This window comes from Trachinotus anak, unplaced genomic scaffold, assembly GCF_046630095.1.
Source record: "Trachinotus anak isolate AG129_WGS33_773 ecotype Australia unplaced genomic scaffold, CSIRO_AGI_Tana_v1 ptg000034l, whole genome shotgun sequence".
NCBI classification, from domain to species: Eukaryota; Metazoa; Chordata; class Actinopteri; order Carangiformes; family Carangidae; genus Trachinotus; species Trachinotus anak.
The window spans coordinates 866,584-884,442 of NW_027273885.1; the positions used below are offsets into that span (position 1 = coordinate 866,584).

The 17,859-nt window shown below is 46.3% G+C and overlaps 1 protein-coding gene across 4 annotated transcripts in view; it reads right to left on the bottom strand.

Moving 5' to 3' along the window:
- Positions 1-1,063: 1,063 nt before the first annotated feature.
- Positions 1,064-17,859, bottom strand: part of usp32 (ubiquitin specific peptidase 32) — a 50,088-nt gene continuing 33,292 nt past the window's right edge. For 2 of the 4 annotated variants that reach the window (XM_071471850.1, XM_071471851.1), the window contains exons 15-34: positions 16,552-16,692; positions 16,081-16,246; positions 13,675-13,829; positions 12,419-12,500; positions 12,193-12,267; positions 11,479-11,617; positions 11,282-11,387; positions 10,957-11,130; positions 9,636-9,810; positions 9,401-9,552; positions 8,583-8,694; positions 8,280-8,479; positions 7,991-8,175; positions 7,826-7,912; positions 7,450-7,570; positions 6,459-6,650; positions 6,145-6,370; positions 5,596-6,056; positions 5,425-5,517; positions 1,064-4,533 (exon numbers count right to left, since the gene is read on the bottom strand). In XM_071471850.1, coding sequence (XP_071327951.1) covers positions 4,360-4,533; positions 5,425-5,517; positions 5,596-6,056; positions 6,145-6,370; positions 6,459-6,650; positions 7,450-7,570; positions 7,826-7,912; positions 7,991-8,175; positions 8,280-8,479; positions 8,583-8,694; positions 9,401-9,552; positions 9,636-9,810; positions 10,957-11,130; positions 11,282-11,387; positions 11,479-11,617; positions 12,193-12,267; positions 12,419-12,500; positions 13,675-13,829; positions 16,081-16,246; positions 16,552-16,692 — 3,216 coding nt within the window. In that variant the 3' untranslated portion in view covers positions 1,064-4,359. The remainder of the gene's footprint in view (positions 4,534-5,424; positions 5,518-5,595; positions 6,057-6,144; positions 6,371-6,458; positions 6,651-7,449; positions 7,571-7,825; positions 7,913-7,990; positions 8,176-8,279; positions 8,480-8,582; positions 8,695-9,400; positions 9,553-9,635; positions 9,811-10,956; positions 11,131-11,281; positions 11,388-11,478; positions 11,618-12,192; positions 12,268-12,418; positions 12,501-13,674; positions 13,830-16,080; positions 16,247-16,551; positions 16,693-17,859) is intronic. The other 2 variants (XM_071471852.1, XM_071471853.1) reach the window with 1 other exon arrangement.

The following is a 17,859-nucleotide window of genomic DNA, read 5'->3' on the forward strand; positions in this document are numbered from 1 at the left end:
AACAGCTGTATATACTGTGGGTATTGGTGGCTGCAGTTATTATTGTGCATGAAGGTGAAACAACATCATGTGGATGTGGAGCTAAATTTAACTGTTGGGATATGAATATGATCAGAACTACAGCTCAACTCTGGTCCACATTTATTTACAAAGTATTTTTATTTAATAAAGTAGAATACAATAGAAATACTCAAGTAAAGTACAAGTACTTCAAATGTGCAGTACTGGACAGACAGATGCTGGTCCAGAGCAGAGATTCCTGCAGGATCATGATGATCCACGATAGTTTGATTTATTAATGTACTTGTTGTTTGAGGAGCTGAAATGTGTTAATGCTTCAGTCAGGATTGGAAGAAAAGCCCCTTCACATGGTGCGTGGGACACAAACACGTTTGAGCAGCAGGGTTTGATTCGGGGAAGTGGCTGCAGAGACCCTGAGTGTGGTTTCCTCTCTGCAGAGAGACGATCTGCACAGCAGCACAAGAGCTGCAGCCGTGTGAGCTGCAGAGTTTCAAACCGACTGCTGTGGTCACAGCAATGTTCACCATGCTGACCAGCCTAGTTTAGCTTGTTAGCATGTTAGCATGCTAACATTTACCAATTTGCACTAAATACGAAGTACTTAGTGCAAATCCTTTGTGGTAATACAGGTTGAATTTCCCCTAAATAATGAAAATGAAATCTTAAACTGAGAGTCCTTGGCCCGAGTCTGGCCCGAGCGCTTCCACATCTGGACAGATTCCAGCTGACAGCAGCAAGAGTTTCTGTGTCTCTGCCAGATGTGGAAGCAGCACCTGTAGAGCCTGCTGTATTTGGGCCAGATTCGAGCCGTGGAACTGGGCATAAACTCTACCAGGAGCATGTGGGCCAACTATGGGCTGGATCTTCTCTGTTTGGACTTTTCTAGTTGGCTACAGCAGCTGATGAATGAATGAATGAACTTTTGTTGGAATCCCTCTGCTCCTGAGCAAAGTGGTGGAGCAACCAGCTGACCACAGTCCTACAGCCACACCTCTAAAGTCTGCGTCACTCAGGACACAAATAAAAACCCGTCAGTCTGACGTCATCGTTTCCTCTGCAGAATTTAATTTGTTGCTTGGGTATCTTGTTACAGATCAACGGTATCACTCCATATACAACTACAAGTACAGTATTTTGTACATTTCATATTCAAATACATAGTTTTCATTGGCTTATTTACAAAACACATTTGTATGTACATGTTTTCATGTCAGTGCAATGTCACTTTCTTTCAGCAAACACCTTACAAAAAAAGTTCTTTAAATTAACACGTCTGGTTCAGATCTGACAGAAATGAACTTAAATAAAAAGAGGCTACAGACACTGACAGACAGCTCAGTAGTAGACTGCATCGCCTCCGACACCGAGCTGTTCTCCTGGTGGGTGGGGGGAGTGGGGGCGGGGCTTCAGGAGACAGGGGGAGGGGCTTCAGACATTAGTTTTACAGGATCTGTGTTGACCCAACTTCAGCGTCAAAGCTCAGTTCTGCTGGGCTGAAAATCTTTGTTCCTGGATCATGAAAATTGTGCTGAAATTAACCCCAACTTTAACCAGTTTCAGCTACAGGTGTGGTTAGCTTAGCATCACACACGTAGCTGTTCGAGGGCACATTCACAGCCAAAGAAGAAGAAAACAAGATGACAGCTATTGCACCTTTAAATGAAGCAAGCGTTACCAACCAGGTCCTCGAGAGACAAATCCTCTGTGAAACTTTCCCTTTGAGCCAAATGATGACAAACACGGACACAAGCTCAGTGCAGCGGCGTCAGGATGGAGGGAGGGAAAAGAGCCGGGCAAGCAAACATAAATATCACTCATATGTACATTTCCATTTGTTCAACAAACGTACTCTTTGCAAAGGAAAATAAAGTTTCATTCAGTGACAGACATCTCTCCATCATGACACCACCTTCTCATAAATACAGCAGCTAAAAAGGGGCGAACACAAGAAGACAAAGTGGGAAATCATCTGTTCACAGTGATTAGACTGAACCCTGCAGGAGCAGCTCCACACGTCTGCGTTCATTTCAAGCTCACCTCAACAGTCACATCAAACCTTCAGAGACAAACAGACACTGAGTCCAGATTCAGCACAAAGAAAGAAAAAGATTTTCTAATGTTGGGTGCAGTGATGTTACAGTCTGACATCTAACGACACCACGTGGGTCTGAAATCTCTCGTCAACGTCCTGGAAGTGAAACATGAAACAGCTGTGATACAGTTCCTGGAGTTGTGTTGAGTTTTTCAGTATTTAGTGATTAAATTATGAAATAAACATTTATTTATTATTCATTTAATATTGGAAATGTTCTTCATACAACTTGAAATGTTTGGTTCCCTGCTCCCAAAATGACACCAGGAATTCATTGTGATGAATTAACTGAAAGTGTTTAAGTTGTTTCCCCGGTAACTAAAAATCACATGGTTCCCTCCTGTGGGTTCACGCCATCACCTGCTATCAGGAAACAACCGGGGCCACGGGGACTGTGAGGGCGGGGTTAACCCGGCAGGGGGTCGATGAAATACTAAAAAACTAGATTTGACCCCCCCCAAATACAGGAGCTGCCCTAAGGCCCTAATCAAACATATCTGCAATTTTTCAAATGAGCTCTGGGGCCCATGAGAGTCTGGGGCCCCAGTGGAGGAGCCCACTATAAAATCACGTTATGAAGCTTCCAGATTTTCATCAGGTTTCAGAGTCGACTCCACAGAGGTCGTCTGTGTGTTTTATAAATGGCCTTTAAAAGTGACTCAACACTTCCTGCTTCTGAGGGTTAGAGGGGAACTCCACTGAGTCTGTGCAGGTCCTGGTCTTCACCACAGACCCGACTCTGTCGCTTCAGGACGAAGAGAACAAGGTTGAAAAGTAAAAAAAAAAAAAAAAATTTTTAAAAGTTTAGAAATAATTGGCTTTAACACACCTCTGTACACCCCCACCCCTGCGCTTCAGCCACAACTAGAATAACACACCTGAAACGCCAACCAGACTGTTGGCTGTTGAGTTGCATTATGGGTAACGTAGGAGCCAGGTTTAATAAATAAAATCTGTTTGTTTCTGCTGCAGTGATGTGATTCATGGTGAGTTCAGGGAAGCTCAGTTACTCTTTAAACGTTCTGAAGCTGGATGTTTCTGACTACAGTAAAGTGATCACCAGTGTCCCTACCTGTCCTGGTTTCTGATTGGCCGGCGTGTTAACATCAGTATTACGGATGAGTTTGAATCTCAACAGCTGAGAGCTGCAGCGGGTCAAAGGTCTGTGTTGTGACAGTGAAGGTCAGTCTGACCTCTTCGAGATGAACGACCTGACGCGGCTCCTGAAGCCGCCTTAAAACAATAAAAGAAATCTAATAAAAACAAGAATCAAAAGAAGAACAAGTACTAAATGTATACTGTGTATTATTCTTGATGCATCTCTGCTGAAATCATGGCACCTGTGCTAAGCTAACGAGCAGCTGTGGACACACACAGGTCGACGGTGCACAAATCACCAGATATTTGGCAGAGTTTTGGCGTTTTGGACGTCAGGACCTGTGTGAGCGTCCTGCAGAGGGGGAGGGAGCTGTGTGGGGACCGTGTGTACCATGTCTCCTGCTCAGGAAGGAAGCATTTAATTATCATCATTATTATTATTAATACTGTCACAGGGTGTCAGGGCTGTCGGGCGACGGGCTGTGAGAAGCGATGAGGTAGCGCGGGACTTCTAGTTTCCTTAGTGACACTATCGCTAATAAAACCTCTGGAGAAACATTTTAAAAGATATTTCAACCTGTGGCTTCGAACATGACATCATCACAGGGTCTTTTTAGCTCCTGGGCCCCGTTTACACTTGGCATCCGACCTGAATCTGTATCCCATCGTTGGCCTTGGATTCACACCTGGACTTCATCACGTGGTCTCAGATCACATGATGGAGTCCAGGTGTGAATGTTTTCCTTTTTTTTCCATTCTGACATCACAGGTGATAAATGCACAACAACGAAGCGACATCACTTCATGACTTGGCCACACTGGCATACATTCAGAGATGGTAGTATGCACGGATACTGTATGTTACATGTATGTTATGGCGAAGGTTGTTCACATGAGGAGGGGGGAGGGGTTTGTTTTGTCAGGCTCAGCAAAGTGCACCAGTTTAGTGCTTTCTCCGGGGCTTCCGTATCGTCTTGGCAAAACTTTGCACGGATCTGTGTTTGTGGTCAAGTGTAGAAAGTGCTGCGACGCACGCCTGAAGACAGAGCGCAGTCTGACGTCCGGAGCCTCCTGCTCAGAGCAGCAGGAGGGGGAGGGGGGAGGGGGCGGAGCAGGCGTGGTGCTGGCTGATGGAAGACGACGTGCGGTCACTGGAGGACACAGTATTTCTTGTAGTCGGACTCAAAGTCCTCGTCCATGCTACTGGTGTCGGCCATCTTCTTGCCATCGATCTTTGGCAGGAACTGGGAGTAGTCGACGCCCTGCTGCTCGTAGAAGAGGATGTAGGCCGAGTCGGCGTCGACCTCCTCAGAGTGCACTTCCTGTGGGTTAAACAACACATATGTATGTGACATGCAGCTCTGTTCCTGTGATGCAGGGTGGAGCTCACAGGAAATACATCATCAGACTTATTTCTCTACAACAGAACATTTCATCATCAGTGACTGCGAGAAACAAAGCGATGTCAGACAGAGCAGGAGACGCCCATCGGTCTCTGCTCAGGCAGCGAACCTCCTCCAGTCTGAACATAAAGACCTCCACACTTCTTCTACTGGTCTAATTCTGTTGTCAGACGAGAACAGGAAGTAAAACTCTGATGATGGAGTCAATCACCTCCTTCTTGCAGGTTGACCTGTGTTTAAATAATCCACATCAGCAGGTCTGCTCTGCCTAGTTACTGTTGCTAAGGCTGTTAGGGGGTGTGGTTTAAAAAACAGTCACCTGCTCTGATTCAATGTGAATAAAAAATGTAAAAGAGGATATTTTTGAGAAGCTCTGTGAGTGTGAGACATTTTATGTTTAGAGTTATTATTACAGTTATTTATGGTAATAAACCAAATATGGTCATGAAAGCTACACTGTTAAATACAGGTCCTGTTCACACCTGGTGTCTGACTCAGGTGAGCTGATCACAGGTGGACAGCTCTAACTTCAGGTGTGAACCCAGGACGCATTCGAGACCTGATCACTGAGACCACATTCAGAGGTGGTCTGGACCACATGTGCCAACACTCTTCTGTCTGTCTCTCTGTCTGTCTGTCTGTCTGTCTGTCTGTCTCTCTCTCTGTCTGTCTCTCTCTCTCTCTCTTTCTCTGTCTCTCTGTCTGTCTCTCTCTCTCTCGTCTCTTACCTGTGATTGGTTCTCACTCTCCAATCACAGGTGGCGTCACGTGTTCCTGCAGGTGTGAACAGGTCCACGGCCTCAGTCTCACCTTACAGCTGCTGTCGTTGTAACAGTACCACTTCTCGTTGGGGTTTTTGGCGTATGTCACGTAGTGGCCCCCTCCCATGATTCCTGAATGGCACTGAGGAGACGAACAGAGAGACGTCAGGCTGGCGTCAGACAGAGTCTCGTGTTAAACATGTGTGTGGCGGTGACTCACTGATATTGCATAGAGGTTGTAGATGGCGTCCAGACACATGTTGTCTCTGTGCTGCAGCAGCGAGCCGTCGGGGTCGGTGCCGCTCTCAATGCTGCAGTCTGAGCTCAGCCCGTTACTGTCTCCGTTCACCAGCACCACGTCGCAGTGGCTGCTGGACGCCTCCGTGCTGCACAAAGATTCTGATGTCATGGCCTCTCCTGATCCAGGAGGGCCCGCCGCCCCTGCTGCCGCCGCCACGCTCCCCTCTGTCTCTGCCTGTGCTGCGTTCCCCTGCGGCTCGGCCTCGGGGTTAGCAGCTCCGTCCAGGTTCTCCTTGCTGTTGGAGAGGCGGTGTCTACTGCCCAGCTGAGGCAGGCGTAGCCGGCCCGGCCTGCGGCCTCCGCTGCTGCTCTTTGGGCTGCCGGAGGGGCTGCTGGTCCGGCTGAGAGAAGGTGCCGACTTTCTGCTGGAGGCGGGGGAGGCTGGGGGGAGACCAGAGGGTTAAAGACACTGCTCTGCTCATCTACACCTGAATTTGTTCCAGGTTGTGTCGTGTTCAACATGTGGCACCTTTGTTGAGGTTGCAGAAGCCAGCGGGGGCAGAGATGGAGGACAGGTTGTCTTCTCCGACCCTCAGGAGGTCCTCGCTCTCACTGCGGGAGTGGAGGCAGTGCTGCTCCAGGTCTCTGGGGGCCAGGAAGGCGCTGGGGTCAAAACTCTCCCGCGGGAATTTGACGATCTTCTGGGATTTGATCCAGCGACCGTTGACGAACTGGAAGCGCTTCAGGTGGACAATCTGGGGAGGAGACCACACGTCACACTGTGAAAACCACAAACGGAGCTCTACACATAAAAACCACCCCCAACACAGTCAGACCACTCACCAGGATGGGGGGCAGCCTCCACAGGTCCAGCTTCTTGGTGGCGAGCCGGTGGGTCTTGCACTTGGAGCAGTAGTAGAGCTCGTCCTCTCCCAGCTCCTCCTCACTGGTGAAGGCCTTCAGACAGCTGTCCAGGCTGATGGGCTCGGCCTGGGCCCGGCGGGACTGCTCCACGCTGCAGTGCTCCTCCACGATCTGCAGGGACACGAGGACCATGGTGATACTGACACCTGCTGCGATCTCAGGTGAAGCCCAGTGAACAGGAGACCACCTGCTGCTGCCTTATGTGTGAATCAGCATCTGACTGGTGTGTAAGTCCTGGCTGAAGCTGCATGTACCTGCTAACTCACCTGTTCTGTGCTGCACAAAGAGGCAGAAGAAGACTTCAGCAGTGACATGAACCAATATAATTACAGTCTGTTTAACACAACATGTCACAAACCAGCTGTCGAACACTTAAACCTGCAGGTCCCTGGACTCTGGACTCACTGGTGACCCTGTGTGGTCAAACCTGTAACTACAGGTGATCTCACTGCTCTCATCTCAAACACAAAGACCAGGTGATAAAGTCATAAACCTGGACGTCTGTGCTGGAAATCAGTCGCCATGACGACGCCGGCTCCACTCTCAGGAGTCTCACCTGTAACAGCACCTTTACAAGAGGATGTTTGTCTGTGATTATCAGCTGCAGCAGTGGAGCCTGGGGATCACTTCCACCAATAAGAGATGACCTCAGAATCATGTGATCAGACCAGGTCAGAACTGACTCTGTTGAAGTTGGAATGATGGAACTAGTTTTACCTGAGAAAGTCTCTCAGGTGAATCTGAGGGATTTCATCTGTGCTGATGTCAAACCTCCTGCTGCTGCAGCACCAGTGTTACTACACACATTTTCTTTCTCCAGCAGCCGAGACAGTGAGTGAGAAAAACTGATTTGGGGGGGGGGGCTCACATGCACACATGTGCAGCAAACATGCGTGTGTGTGTGTCTCACCCTCTCCTGGGAGGTCTGGTAGCGGAGGTGCAGGGCAGTGGGGTCCCAGTCCACAGCTATGTAAGCGTTACCAACAGAGGCTCTGTCCTCTGTGCAGTCTATCATACAGCCCCGACAGAACCTGGGAACAAGCACACACACACACACACACACACACACACACACACACACACACACACACACACACACACACACACACACACACACACACACACACACACACACACACACATTAATGTTCTGATCAATTTTTGTGCAAAGATGAGAAAATATTTCTTTAGATTCTGTTTATGACATAAATCAGAACGTCAGATCTCGACCAGGTGTGTTGGCCCCTCCTCTGCAACAGGTGTGTGTGAGGCTGTGTGTGTCTCACCTGTACCAGGGACACCAGGCACATGAGTTTCCGTCTTTACCCACAACCCGGAGAGTGAAGGGGTACTGGTAGCCCATACTGTCATCACTGCAGGCAGAACAAAGAATCACCTTCTGGTCATGTTTGTTTTTCTAACTACAGAAAACTCTGAGGTCGTCGACCTACCAGTCCTGGGCGTGGTTGCTGGCTTCCTGTGGGGGCAGCGGGCTGGCGAGCCGGGACACCTGGATCCAGACGGCATCGTACAGGTCTTTCTTACTGGTGTGGACAGTGCAGGGAACGATGAGGGGCATGCCGAACAGGCTGGGCCGGTTCTTCTGAGACGACAGGAAGTACAGCTCCGTACGCATCTGAAGGAGACACAGACACGAGGTGGTCACATGACGAACTGACGTCACATCATGTGACACAGTTTATTTACAGCAGCTGGTTCTACACGTCTCTCTGTTCTCACCATCTTCCTGTGCATGGCGATGATGTAGCCAATGAAGGGGCTCTCCTGCACCGGGGTGATGTGTCCGTTGCCGACGCCGTTAGCGAGCGGCGTCTCCGGGGTGGAGGGAACCAGGGTGCTGGGCCCTCCGTTAGGGATGAGGACGGGCTTGTTGCTCAGGTGGCCATTAGCAGCTGAGCCGTTGGCCATCGGGGTGACGTCTGATGAAGAGGAGGAGAGGAAGACGAAGAGGAGACAGTGCTGCAGGTGAGTGTGGATTCTCAGACAGATCTCAGGGTAAACACAGAGTGTAGGTGAGCTCACCTGTCAGTGTGGGTGAGCTCAGTGATGTCGGTGAACCTGGCACCGGGACCTCAAACGCACACAGGAAGCCGTTAACAGACAGACGCACCTTCTGGTTGTCCTGAGGGAAGTTCTGAACACAAAGGGTTTAACATCAGAGAGAGAGTCACAGGTGAGTCAGGTCTGCAGGTGAACAACAGGAAGTAAAAGCCTGTCTGTGTTTGAACTGAACTGTTTCAGGAGCGAAGCTCTGACTCCTGGTTTGATCTTTGCTGCTCGACTCTTCATCAGTGAAGCTCGTGTCGATGTTAAAGAATTCAACCATCAAGAAACAACACAGTATATGTATATACTGCATGTTTATATACGTATATAATGCACGTATATATATATATATATGTATATAATGCACGCATATATATATGTATATACTGCACGTATATATATGTATATACTGCACGTTTATATGTGTATATAATGCATGTATATATATATGTGTATCTGCACAGTCTGAATCCAAAAATATTATTTTTTCTTAAAGCTCCTGTGGTTTATCTGAAGTGTTGATATCATCAGAAGATATATCTGTGGTTTTAAGAACCAAAAATCATCTCAGTGTAGTTTTACATCTCCTCTCTCAGGCTTCTCTCTAACAACAGGTCAGAGAGCCAATCAGAACAGAGGATCTGAGCCAATCAGAAGAGGGAAGTAGACATGTTTGTTTTTTAATGTGAGTGAAGTGAATCTTTAACTTTCTGACTGTTGTGCAGCACCAGGATCGACGTCCTAACCTCAGCGTCTCTACCTGTGAGACCAGGACTTCAGCTCCGTCTCAGTACCTTGATGTTGGAGGTGTGGACCTCGGCCAGGAGGATCTGCTCAGGCTTCAGGCTGCACAGCTCACTCAGCTGTTTCTTCAGTCCTGTGTACTTCTCGTCCATATTCAGCCTCAGGCCGTAGCGCACAGGTGTGGAGCCGTCCAGTTTAATGACTGCAAACACACACACGACAACGGAGTCAGGCTTTGTCATCACAAACAGGGTCTCAGTTTGTCCAGTCCTCCGGTGTCCTCACCTGTGATCTCCAGGTGCATGGAGCTGTCCATGGGCAGGGGCAGAGACAGGAAGTTGAAGGGGTCAAAGCGAGCGCTGATGTGGCCGCAGGTCTTACACTTCACCTGGGACTTGAGCTGACCGTGGAACAGATCCACCACGATGGAGCGGTTCCTGCGCAGGTGGTTCTCCCACGCCTGTCAGGAGGAGGAGCACGGACACACACACACAGGTGAGATCACACAGGTGAGATCACACACCAGGAATCCTCCTAATCGCTCCCCTCAGGACAAACAGTGACAAACACAACATCGACCCACACTGACTCCGTTTCCTCTGACTCTCTGAGGACGTGATGTCATCAGCTCACCTCTGAGCAGAGGAGGGACCTGCTCACACCTGGCATCAACATTAGTCAAAGCACAGATGTGAACGCACCTGAGACGCATCTCTGCCAAAGTCTGAACCATCTTCATTATTTAATATGAGAAATTTTCTGTCTTTGTGTTTTTTTCTGTGGTATTTTCACTGGTCTGAAGTGGGAAAAATTGAAAAATGTAACAACAGTTGTTGGTTGTTTGCTTTGCTGCTGTCAATCAAATCTGATCAAACCACACCCACATCAACCTGATGCTAGATTATAGAGTTTTAGGTGTAAAAACTCCTCATGAATAATAAATAGAAGGTTTTTGTTTTCCCAGACTGTCACTTTGATCGTTGCTCATTTAGTCAGAAATATTTAAACCTGCAATAACTTTTAAAAACAAATATTTCTGATGTACGATCACCTCTGAGCCTGACGTGGTGAAACTGTTAAAACCTGGTTCTTTACACTTCCAGCAAACACAAAGCAACATGATCAATAATCTGGAGACGTGTTCGTGAATCTAAGGCTCCGTTCACACTGATACGTTTTCATTTTAAAATAAAACCATCTCTGTCCACATGTCACATGACCATTCAATACACTGAGCATGTGCAAGCTGCTGTAAACAGGAAGCAGATTGTCTCCTCTCAGTTAGTTCCAGTAAATCCTCTGGAGGAACAACAAAGACAATTGTAGAGTTCAAATCCAGAAAAACTCTGGAGAAGAAACGTAGAAGAAGAAATGAGTTTAAAACTAAAACGTATGAATGTGGGCGGAGCCTCAGTCCAATGTTCCCTCTCTTTTAGCTCTGTGTTTGGTCTCCACGGCTCCTGAGGAAACATCTGATTCCTCAGCTGCTAAATGCTCCACAATGGAGTTATTAGGAGAATCTCTTTTCCCTCTCAGTCTGTCCTAGACCTTTATACCAGAGTATGAGCATGTATTCATTATATCTGCAGACAGTGTGACCTCTGACCTCAGAGGCCACCTCCCAGTCCGGCCGCCCGTCGCTGTCCTTCAGCTCCACGTAAGGTTTCTCGTGGACTCGGTTCAGATCTTCATGCAGACCGTCCAGCAGGAAGGCCAGCAGCTCCTGGGAGTCCTGCTGCTGGAAGCCGTTGAAGCGCGGGGCGTACTTCGCTATCGTCCACTGGAGAGGAAGTGATGACATCACAAACACACATACTTTTAAAAAACACTTTGTAAAAACAGATAAACACATAAAGAAAGCTTCAGCCTCACTGACGAACTGTAACAGATGATACACAAACGCTGGAGAACTCATGAGATGAAGTTCTCACTCTGAGTTTGAGCGGAGCCAGGTTCTTCTGCGTGCCGCTCCACAGCTCCATCACCAGGTCACCATAACACTTGGCCATGTGACCTCGCATCCCGATGGGGTTGGTTCTGTGAAACACACCAACACGTGCTGGTTAAAGTTACAAGTTCAGAACGACGGTGGCAAGAATCAAACTGACGTGATACACTTGAACGTCACCTGTTGAGCTCGTAGAGGTGTCTCCCTGAGATGAAGTAGTCTGTGAGGGGCTTGGTGTTGCTCACACACTGGATACTGGAGTTCATGAAGCAGGTGTTGCCAAGGTTACTGAGACCAGTGGCTCCTTTCTCTGTGGGGACTGGGTTAGAAAACAAAGACACACCGGTCAGATTTACGACCACGAACAGCTGTAACATCTTCACATGTGAGAGAAAATGTGAAAATGATGATAATAACACATGAGGTCAAACTCAGGCTCTGCTGCAGTGAATTCTGGGAGGTAAAAAAATAGAAAGGTAGAAAAAACCTAGAAAGTTGTTGAACAACACTGAAGGTATCTGCAAAATCCTTTAAGACTCCATCAGGATAAAAAATATTTCATCTTTAGCTAAATTTAAAAAGATGTTTAACTGTCAGGCCTTTATTTCCTCAGATGGAGGCCGACACAACATCCTGCTTGTTAACATATTGTTTAGTATGAAAATATAAATAATAAAAAACCAAAAATACTGATAGAAAATTATAAATCAGGGATTAAAATGTCACAATTTGCTGCAGCTCACCAATAAAATGGTGTCTCCTCCTTGATAATGACAAAAAAATAAATCATCATCTTCTGTTGGAGCCAATCATCACCTCCCATCTGCCTCACACCATGTGCTACGATCCACCAATCAGAGCATGTTTTACCTGTGGAACAGCTCATGTTCTCACCTTTGTGTCTGTCCATCTTACTGCTGTTGGCGATGAAGGACATTTCCTCAGGCCAGCTCATGTCTTTGTTCCTGACTGAGGAGGAGGAGGAGGAAGAAAAGCCACTTTCATGAGTCATTATTCAGAACCACCTGTCAGTGAACATCTGTGCTTGTTACAGCTCAGTAATAATGAGTCTGAGGGAAGTTTGTTCATTTTAAACCGGGGGGGGGGGGGGTCCTCATACCTTCAATGACCAGCTGCTGCTCGTCCTGGATCTTCAGACTTTCCAGGGTGTGGTCTTCATCGTCCAGGAGAGTGAGGTAGTTCTGCAGAGCCACGAGGAGAAAGTTCCTCATTCAACTTCATTACAACTTTAGATTTATTACAACTGTGGATTAATTCATCTGTCGTCTGCATCGGTTCATTTAAAACCTGCTCAGGGGCCCAGGGACAGAAATAAGATGCTAGGCCCCTGTTCTTCATGGACTCTGTGTGGCCCCTGGTTTGCTGTGTGCTAATTTGATTAAATATAAATCAATGAAGTAATAAAGGATCTTATTAAAACTAGATTTAGATGTGGTGACCCTCCAGCTGATGTTGTGGTTTACATTTTGTGCCTGAGCCTTGTGGGGCCTTGTGGAGCTGTTTGTTGTTTGCAGGTAGAAATGTTTTTTCTTTCTCTTGCTTTAGAAAGTAGAAAAAATGACGTGTTTAAGTTTGAGTCCTCTATAGTTACATTTAGTTCTTTGCCCCTTTTAATTATCTCCTCATTACAACGATCACATCTGGTTTATGCTGCTGCCCTTTGACCAGACAACGAGCTTCTGCTCATGACTCAAACGAGCACAAACAACCTGAGATACAGAAAACCTGGAGCCGCTCGCACAAAACACCATAGGTTAAGATTGTTTTTAAAGCCTGAGTTACAATTTCCCTAAAGTAAAATCAGTTACACAAAACACCCTTAGTTTTCTCCTTAAGGTTTTTTCTTCAGATCTTCACTTAGTATTTAAGATTTTCTCTTTATCTTAAACTTCAGGAATCACTTCAAGTCAAGTTCTTTCACTAAAGACTTTAACAACCAAAGTTCACTGTGGCAACGTTCCCGTCAACACAACGGGATCAGATGGTGTTAATGTTGGTACTAGGTAGACCTAATGGCAGCAAGTCAACAGTCTCCATGGAAACAGTAGAATTTCACTGCTGTAAATTACTGAACTGTTTTCCTTAACTGAGGAATCCTTTAAAGAGATTCTGCACAACACCCTTAAGTATCTCCCTCAGCTAAGGAGAAATTAAACCTTAAGTGTCATAAGTAAGTAGAGGACTTAAGGTGTTTTGTGCCACGGGCCCCGGGTGGTGTTGGTGAGGTGAGTAGGTTCATCTGGCTGAGTTAAGACCACAACAGGATACAGGAGGGTCCTTTTCAGGCGTCCTGCCACCATCACCTGCCCCTGTTACCTGTGCGTCACCCCCCAGGCCGACAGCCAGGTGACCCACCTCACTGTTGTAGAGCCACAGCCTCATGTCCTCCTCCTTGATGCGGAGCCTCTGGGACAGGTACAGGTGGATGTCTTTGATGGTGGCCATGCGGCTGAAGCAGCCTGTGTAGGCCAGCACCCTCTTCAGGGGAGCGTTGGGGGACGGGACGTTACCTGTGAGGACGCACAGAGAGGACCAATCACTGGACACTCAACTTTTAATGTGTGTTCGTCCCCTTTTTCTATCGACTGTGATTTAATAATACATCTGTATTTTATTCAAATCATCCCCCCTTAAAAATGTGCATCTAAATCTGATTTGTTGCTATGGCAACCACACCCATGGTCTTGTGCACAAAGCTTAAAGATGCAAACAATCACTGACATGTATCTAGAACAACAGCACTGTGGTGTCTGAGGATTAGTTGTAAGGAAGCAGCAAGAAAAGGGCTTGTTTTGTCAGTCCGTGCAAACTTGATTGGTCAATCAACTTAGTGGACGAGGATTGGATTAAATCAAATACAAACCAATCAATATTAGTCCTGTTAAATCAATACAAAAGCTTCACTTCACTGAGGTTGATTACTGAGAATATTAATCATTTTATTATCTGATTTTTAAAGGGGACAAAGTGTAAATCACCGTTCTGAGTCTCATGCATCGACACAGATCTGCCATTCAGTTTCAACATGAAGCCTCCTCTACACCAGTCTGAGCTCCTGCACAGGAAGACATTCTGTGGGATATGGGGCATAATTAAATCTATTTCCTATATTCAACCACGAGCCAGGAGAAGGCCTTAGTGCCCAGCGATGACGAGCTGCTGCTCAGCCACAGTGTGAGTCATGATCTCCACTGGGGACTCAGGTCTGTGCTGTGTGGCCTGAAACCTGATACATTGACTTGATTTGCAGCAGCACTCTCATGCTGAAAGCTGCTGCCATCCCCAACCTGATTACACTGGAGCAACTCTTTGTTTTATCGTGTTTCTTTTTTCACTGCGGCTCAGTTTGTACCCGTCCATAAGAATAAACACCAGTGAAATCCAGCTTCTGTTACAGGACTGAACATCATCTACCCAACATGCACCTCTACTGTATAAATGTAACATAGATACGTTTATTATTGTCATCCTCATTATAATATTACAGGTTTTGCTTTGCACTGATCATTGTTGTCGTTTTTCTATCTTGCACTGGTTGTGTGTGTTTTTTTTTGTATTTTGTGTGTTTTTAATATCTACTCTATGAGCCCTTTAAACTGCTCCCTGAGGACAAATGAAGTTTCTTGATGAGTGGGTCTGTGTGCAGGATTTCTACTGTGAGTAACTGGTAAATGGTTTAATGTGGTGGAGCTACAGTTCCAGGCTGACGACATAAAACACTATGAAGGCTCAACAACCTCGTTCACACCTTGTTAACTTAACACCACCTGACCTCTGACCTGTGTCGTATCTGTGTGATGACTGATTGTTGACTTTCCATCATTCAACACATTTTAAAAAGCAGACTGACCAACACGTAGTTTGTGGGTTAAAACAGACAACGATATTGAAATGAACCAGCTTGTTGTTGATTGGATAATGGAGCCGAAGTGAACACGAGCTCTGTGTTCATGTAAATTTATTTTTTCTTGTAACATTAACGTTTGCTAACCTTTCTTCTTCTTCTATCTTACTCTTTTTGTCTACCTTTTTTTTTTAACGCTTCCGGGCGTCCTCTGGCAACCCTGTGTTTAATGTCACAACCCCATGAACTTTGGGTAATTCACTCAGGAAAAGTCTGCAGAAATTCAGACAACAGCAGAGTGTGGATAAAGGGCTCCACGTGTCTGCAGAGAGTCCTCAGGCCCTCGATGGTTTGACAGTGGGGCAGCTCTGAAGACTGTGAGGACGCTGTGATTGGACCCGACTGTGTCTTCACAGCTTTGTAACCACACACACGTCCTCACAGGGACAAAGGAGAAAGCTGACAGTGTGATTTCCACTTGTGGTGATGTGGACTCTACCAACTGTTCTTCCTTTACCTTCATCACTGCTTTTAAAATCAGGGCCAGTTCCTGTTTTGAAAAGAACGTGGGAATTTTATTCTGAAATATTTTGGAGAAACTCAAGTGTTATGTTACGACATGTTCAAAGAGCAAAATTAGTTTATTTAAATGATTTTATGTCCAAAATCCTGTTGGACAAGTTTGAAAGTTTGATTTATTCACTAGTGAAGAGTTTTGTCAAACTAATCCCTGAACGGCAGAGTCTGTGAAGATGAAAAGTCTGAATTATTGTTTTACAGTGATAATCAGCTGCTGGTTGATTACAGCGCTCCAGTCCAGTAAAGGAGGATTAAATGGGGGGGGGGGGGGGGTGCAGGTTTGCTCAACGAAGCGTTTGTCGACGGTGTGCTCTGGTCTTGCTGCAGGCTTACGTTACCTCTGGCTGTGGGTAAATACGGTGGGAACATTCGCAGGCTGGTCATACCCATATTGACCCAGATGTTGGACTGTGGGGAGCGTGTGGCCGGCTGCTGGCGGAGGAAGAGGACGTAGCGGGGGAAGAGCTCCAGCTCGGCTTGGCCTGTCTTGCTCTCCAGGATTACCTGCAGGAGTGAGGGAGGGGGGTTTACATAAGTGAAAATTACATCTGTAACAGACTCAGCTCACATCTTTCAATCTTTAAGTTCTTCTATTCTTGTTTTTAATGTCTTTTATTGCTGCAGCTCTTCATGTTACTTATTTAAATGTTTTTACTTCTTCTAATGTGTTTTTATTGTTTTTAAATGCTGTTTTAATGTCATCTTAATGTTCTGTTTCTGAAGTATTTCCCTGCCTCTGTGAAGCTCTTTGAACGCCTCGTGTCACTGAGGTTCATCAGCTGTTAAGTGTTTGTGCTGGGTTCACTCACCGGTCGCGGCAGGCTCAGGTTGGCTCCGTACCAGTGGTAGAGCGCCCGCCACACCGGCTCTGGCACCGTCTCAAAGTCTCTGCCTGGCACCAGCTGCAGGGAGCGCTTCAACCTGCCACCCTCCATGGTCAGCGTAGGGGCCTGCACGGGCCACAGCACAGACATCAGCATTTAAATACGTGCACAAAAGACACCATTCCGCCTACTTGGATTACAGATAATGGACAGAGACAGTTTCCTAATGGTATGTAGAGGCTGGCAGCCTGAGATCATTAGAACAGAGTGCAGAGATAAGACGGAGGAGAAGGAAGCTGCCGCTCTGTGACAGTCTCCACCAGGAGAGGAGGAGGAGGAGGAGGAGGAGAGATCTTCCTCAGAAATCTCAGATCATTTCTTCTTCTGTCAAAACAAAGAAGAAACTGCGAAAAATATTCCTCTGACACACTGTTTATGAGCTGCAGAGTCAAAATGCTGCAAAGATAAACAATCTGTGAAATTAGCATCTGTTCTCAAAGGTGTGGATCACATCTGTATGTTGAACATGTGGCTCTGGAGCGCAGCTGTTTGACTCCTGGTTCAGAGGGAGCGCAGCAGCCCTGGAGTCTGCAGCTCCTCTCACATGTCAAACATACATGAAGGTGATGTTTGATCTGTGACACATGATCTGTGTGGCTTCTCTGATAAAACCACCAGGCTGTCGAGACTGGAACTGAAACTGGAACAATTACACAAACAGCTCCAAACAACAGTAAAATATAACTTTTTTAGACACTGAGAGGCTGTAGGTTGAAGCTGGAGCTTATTACACCCACTCTGCTCACAACACATCATCTTTATTATAATAATAATAATGATAATGACAAAATGCTGTTTTTCAACTTTTCAGAGTGCTACATATTTTACAGTTTTGCACAACTGCTCCATAAAATCATCAGTTTTAAATTAAAAAATGTATTTTTTAAATTTCTTGTTAGAAATTTCTCTGATACCATGAATAAACTTGAGCATTTTCATGCTATTTAGGAAAATCTGAGAAAAATATCATTTGCATAATAATTTGGGACACAGTGTAATCTGAGTTGTCAGGTGTGGTCAGCGAGGACAGGTGTTGGCACCATGGCATCGTCACCGTGGTGACATATATCGTGTCAAACTCTCACACAGAGAGAGACACACACACACACACACACACACACACACACACACACACACACACACACACACAAACACACAAACACACAAACACACACACACACACACACACACACACACACACACACACAGACACACACACACAGACACACACAC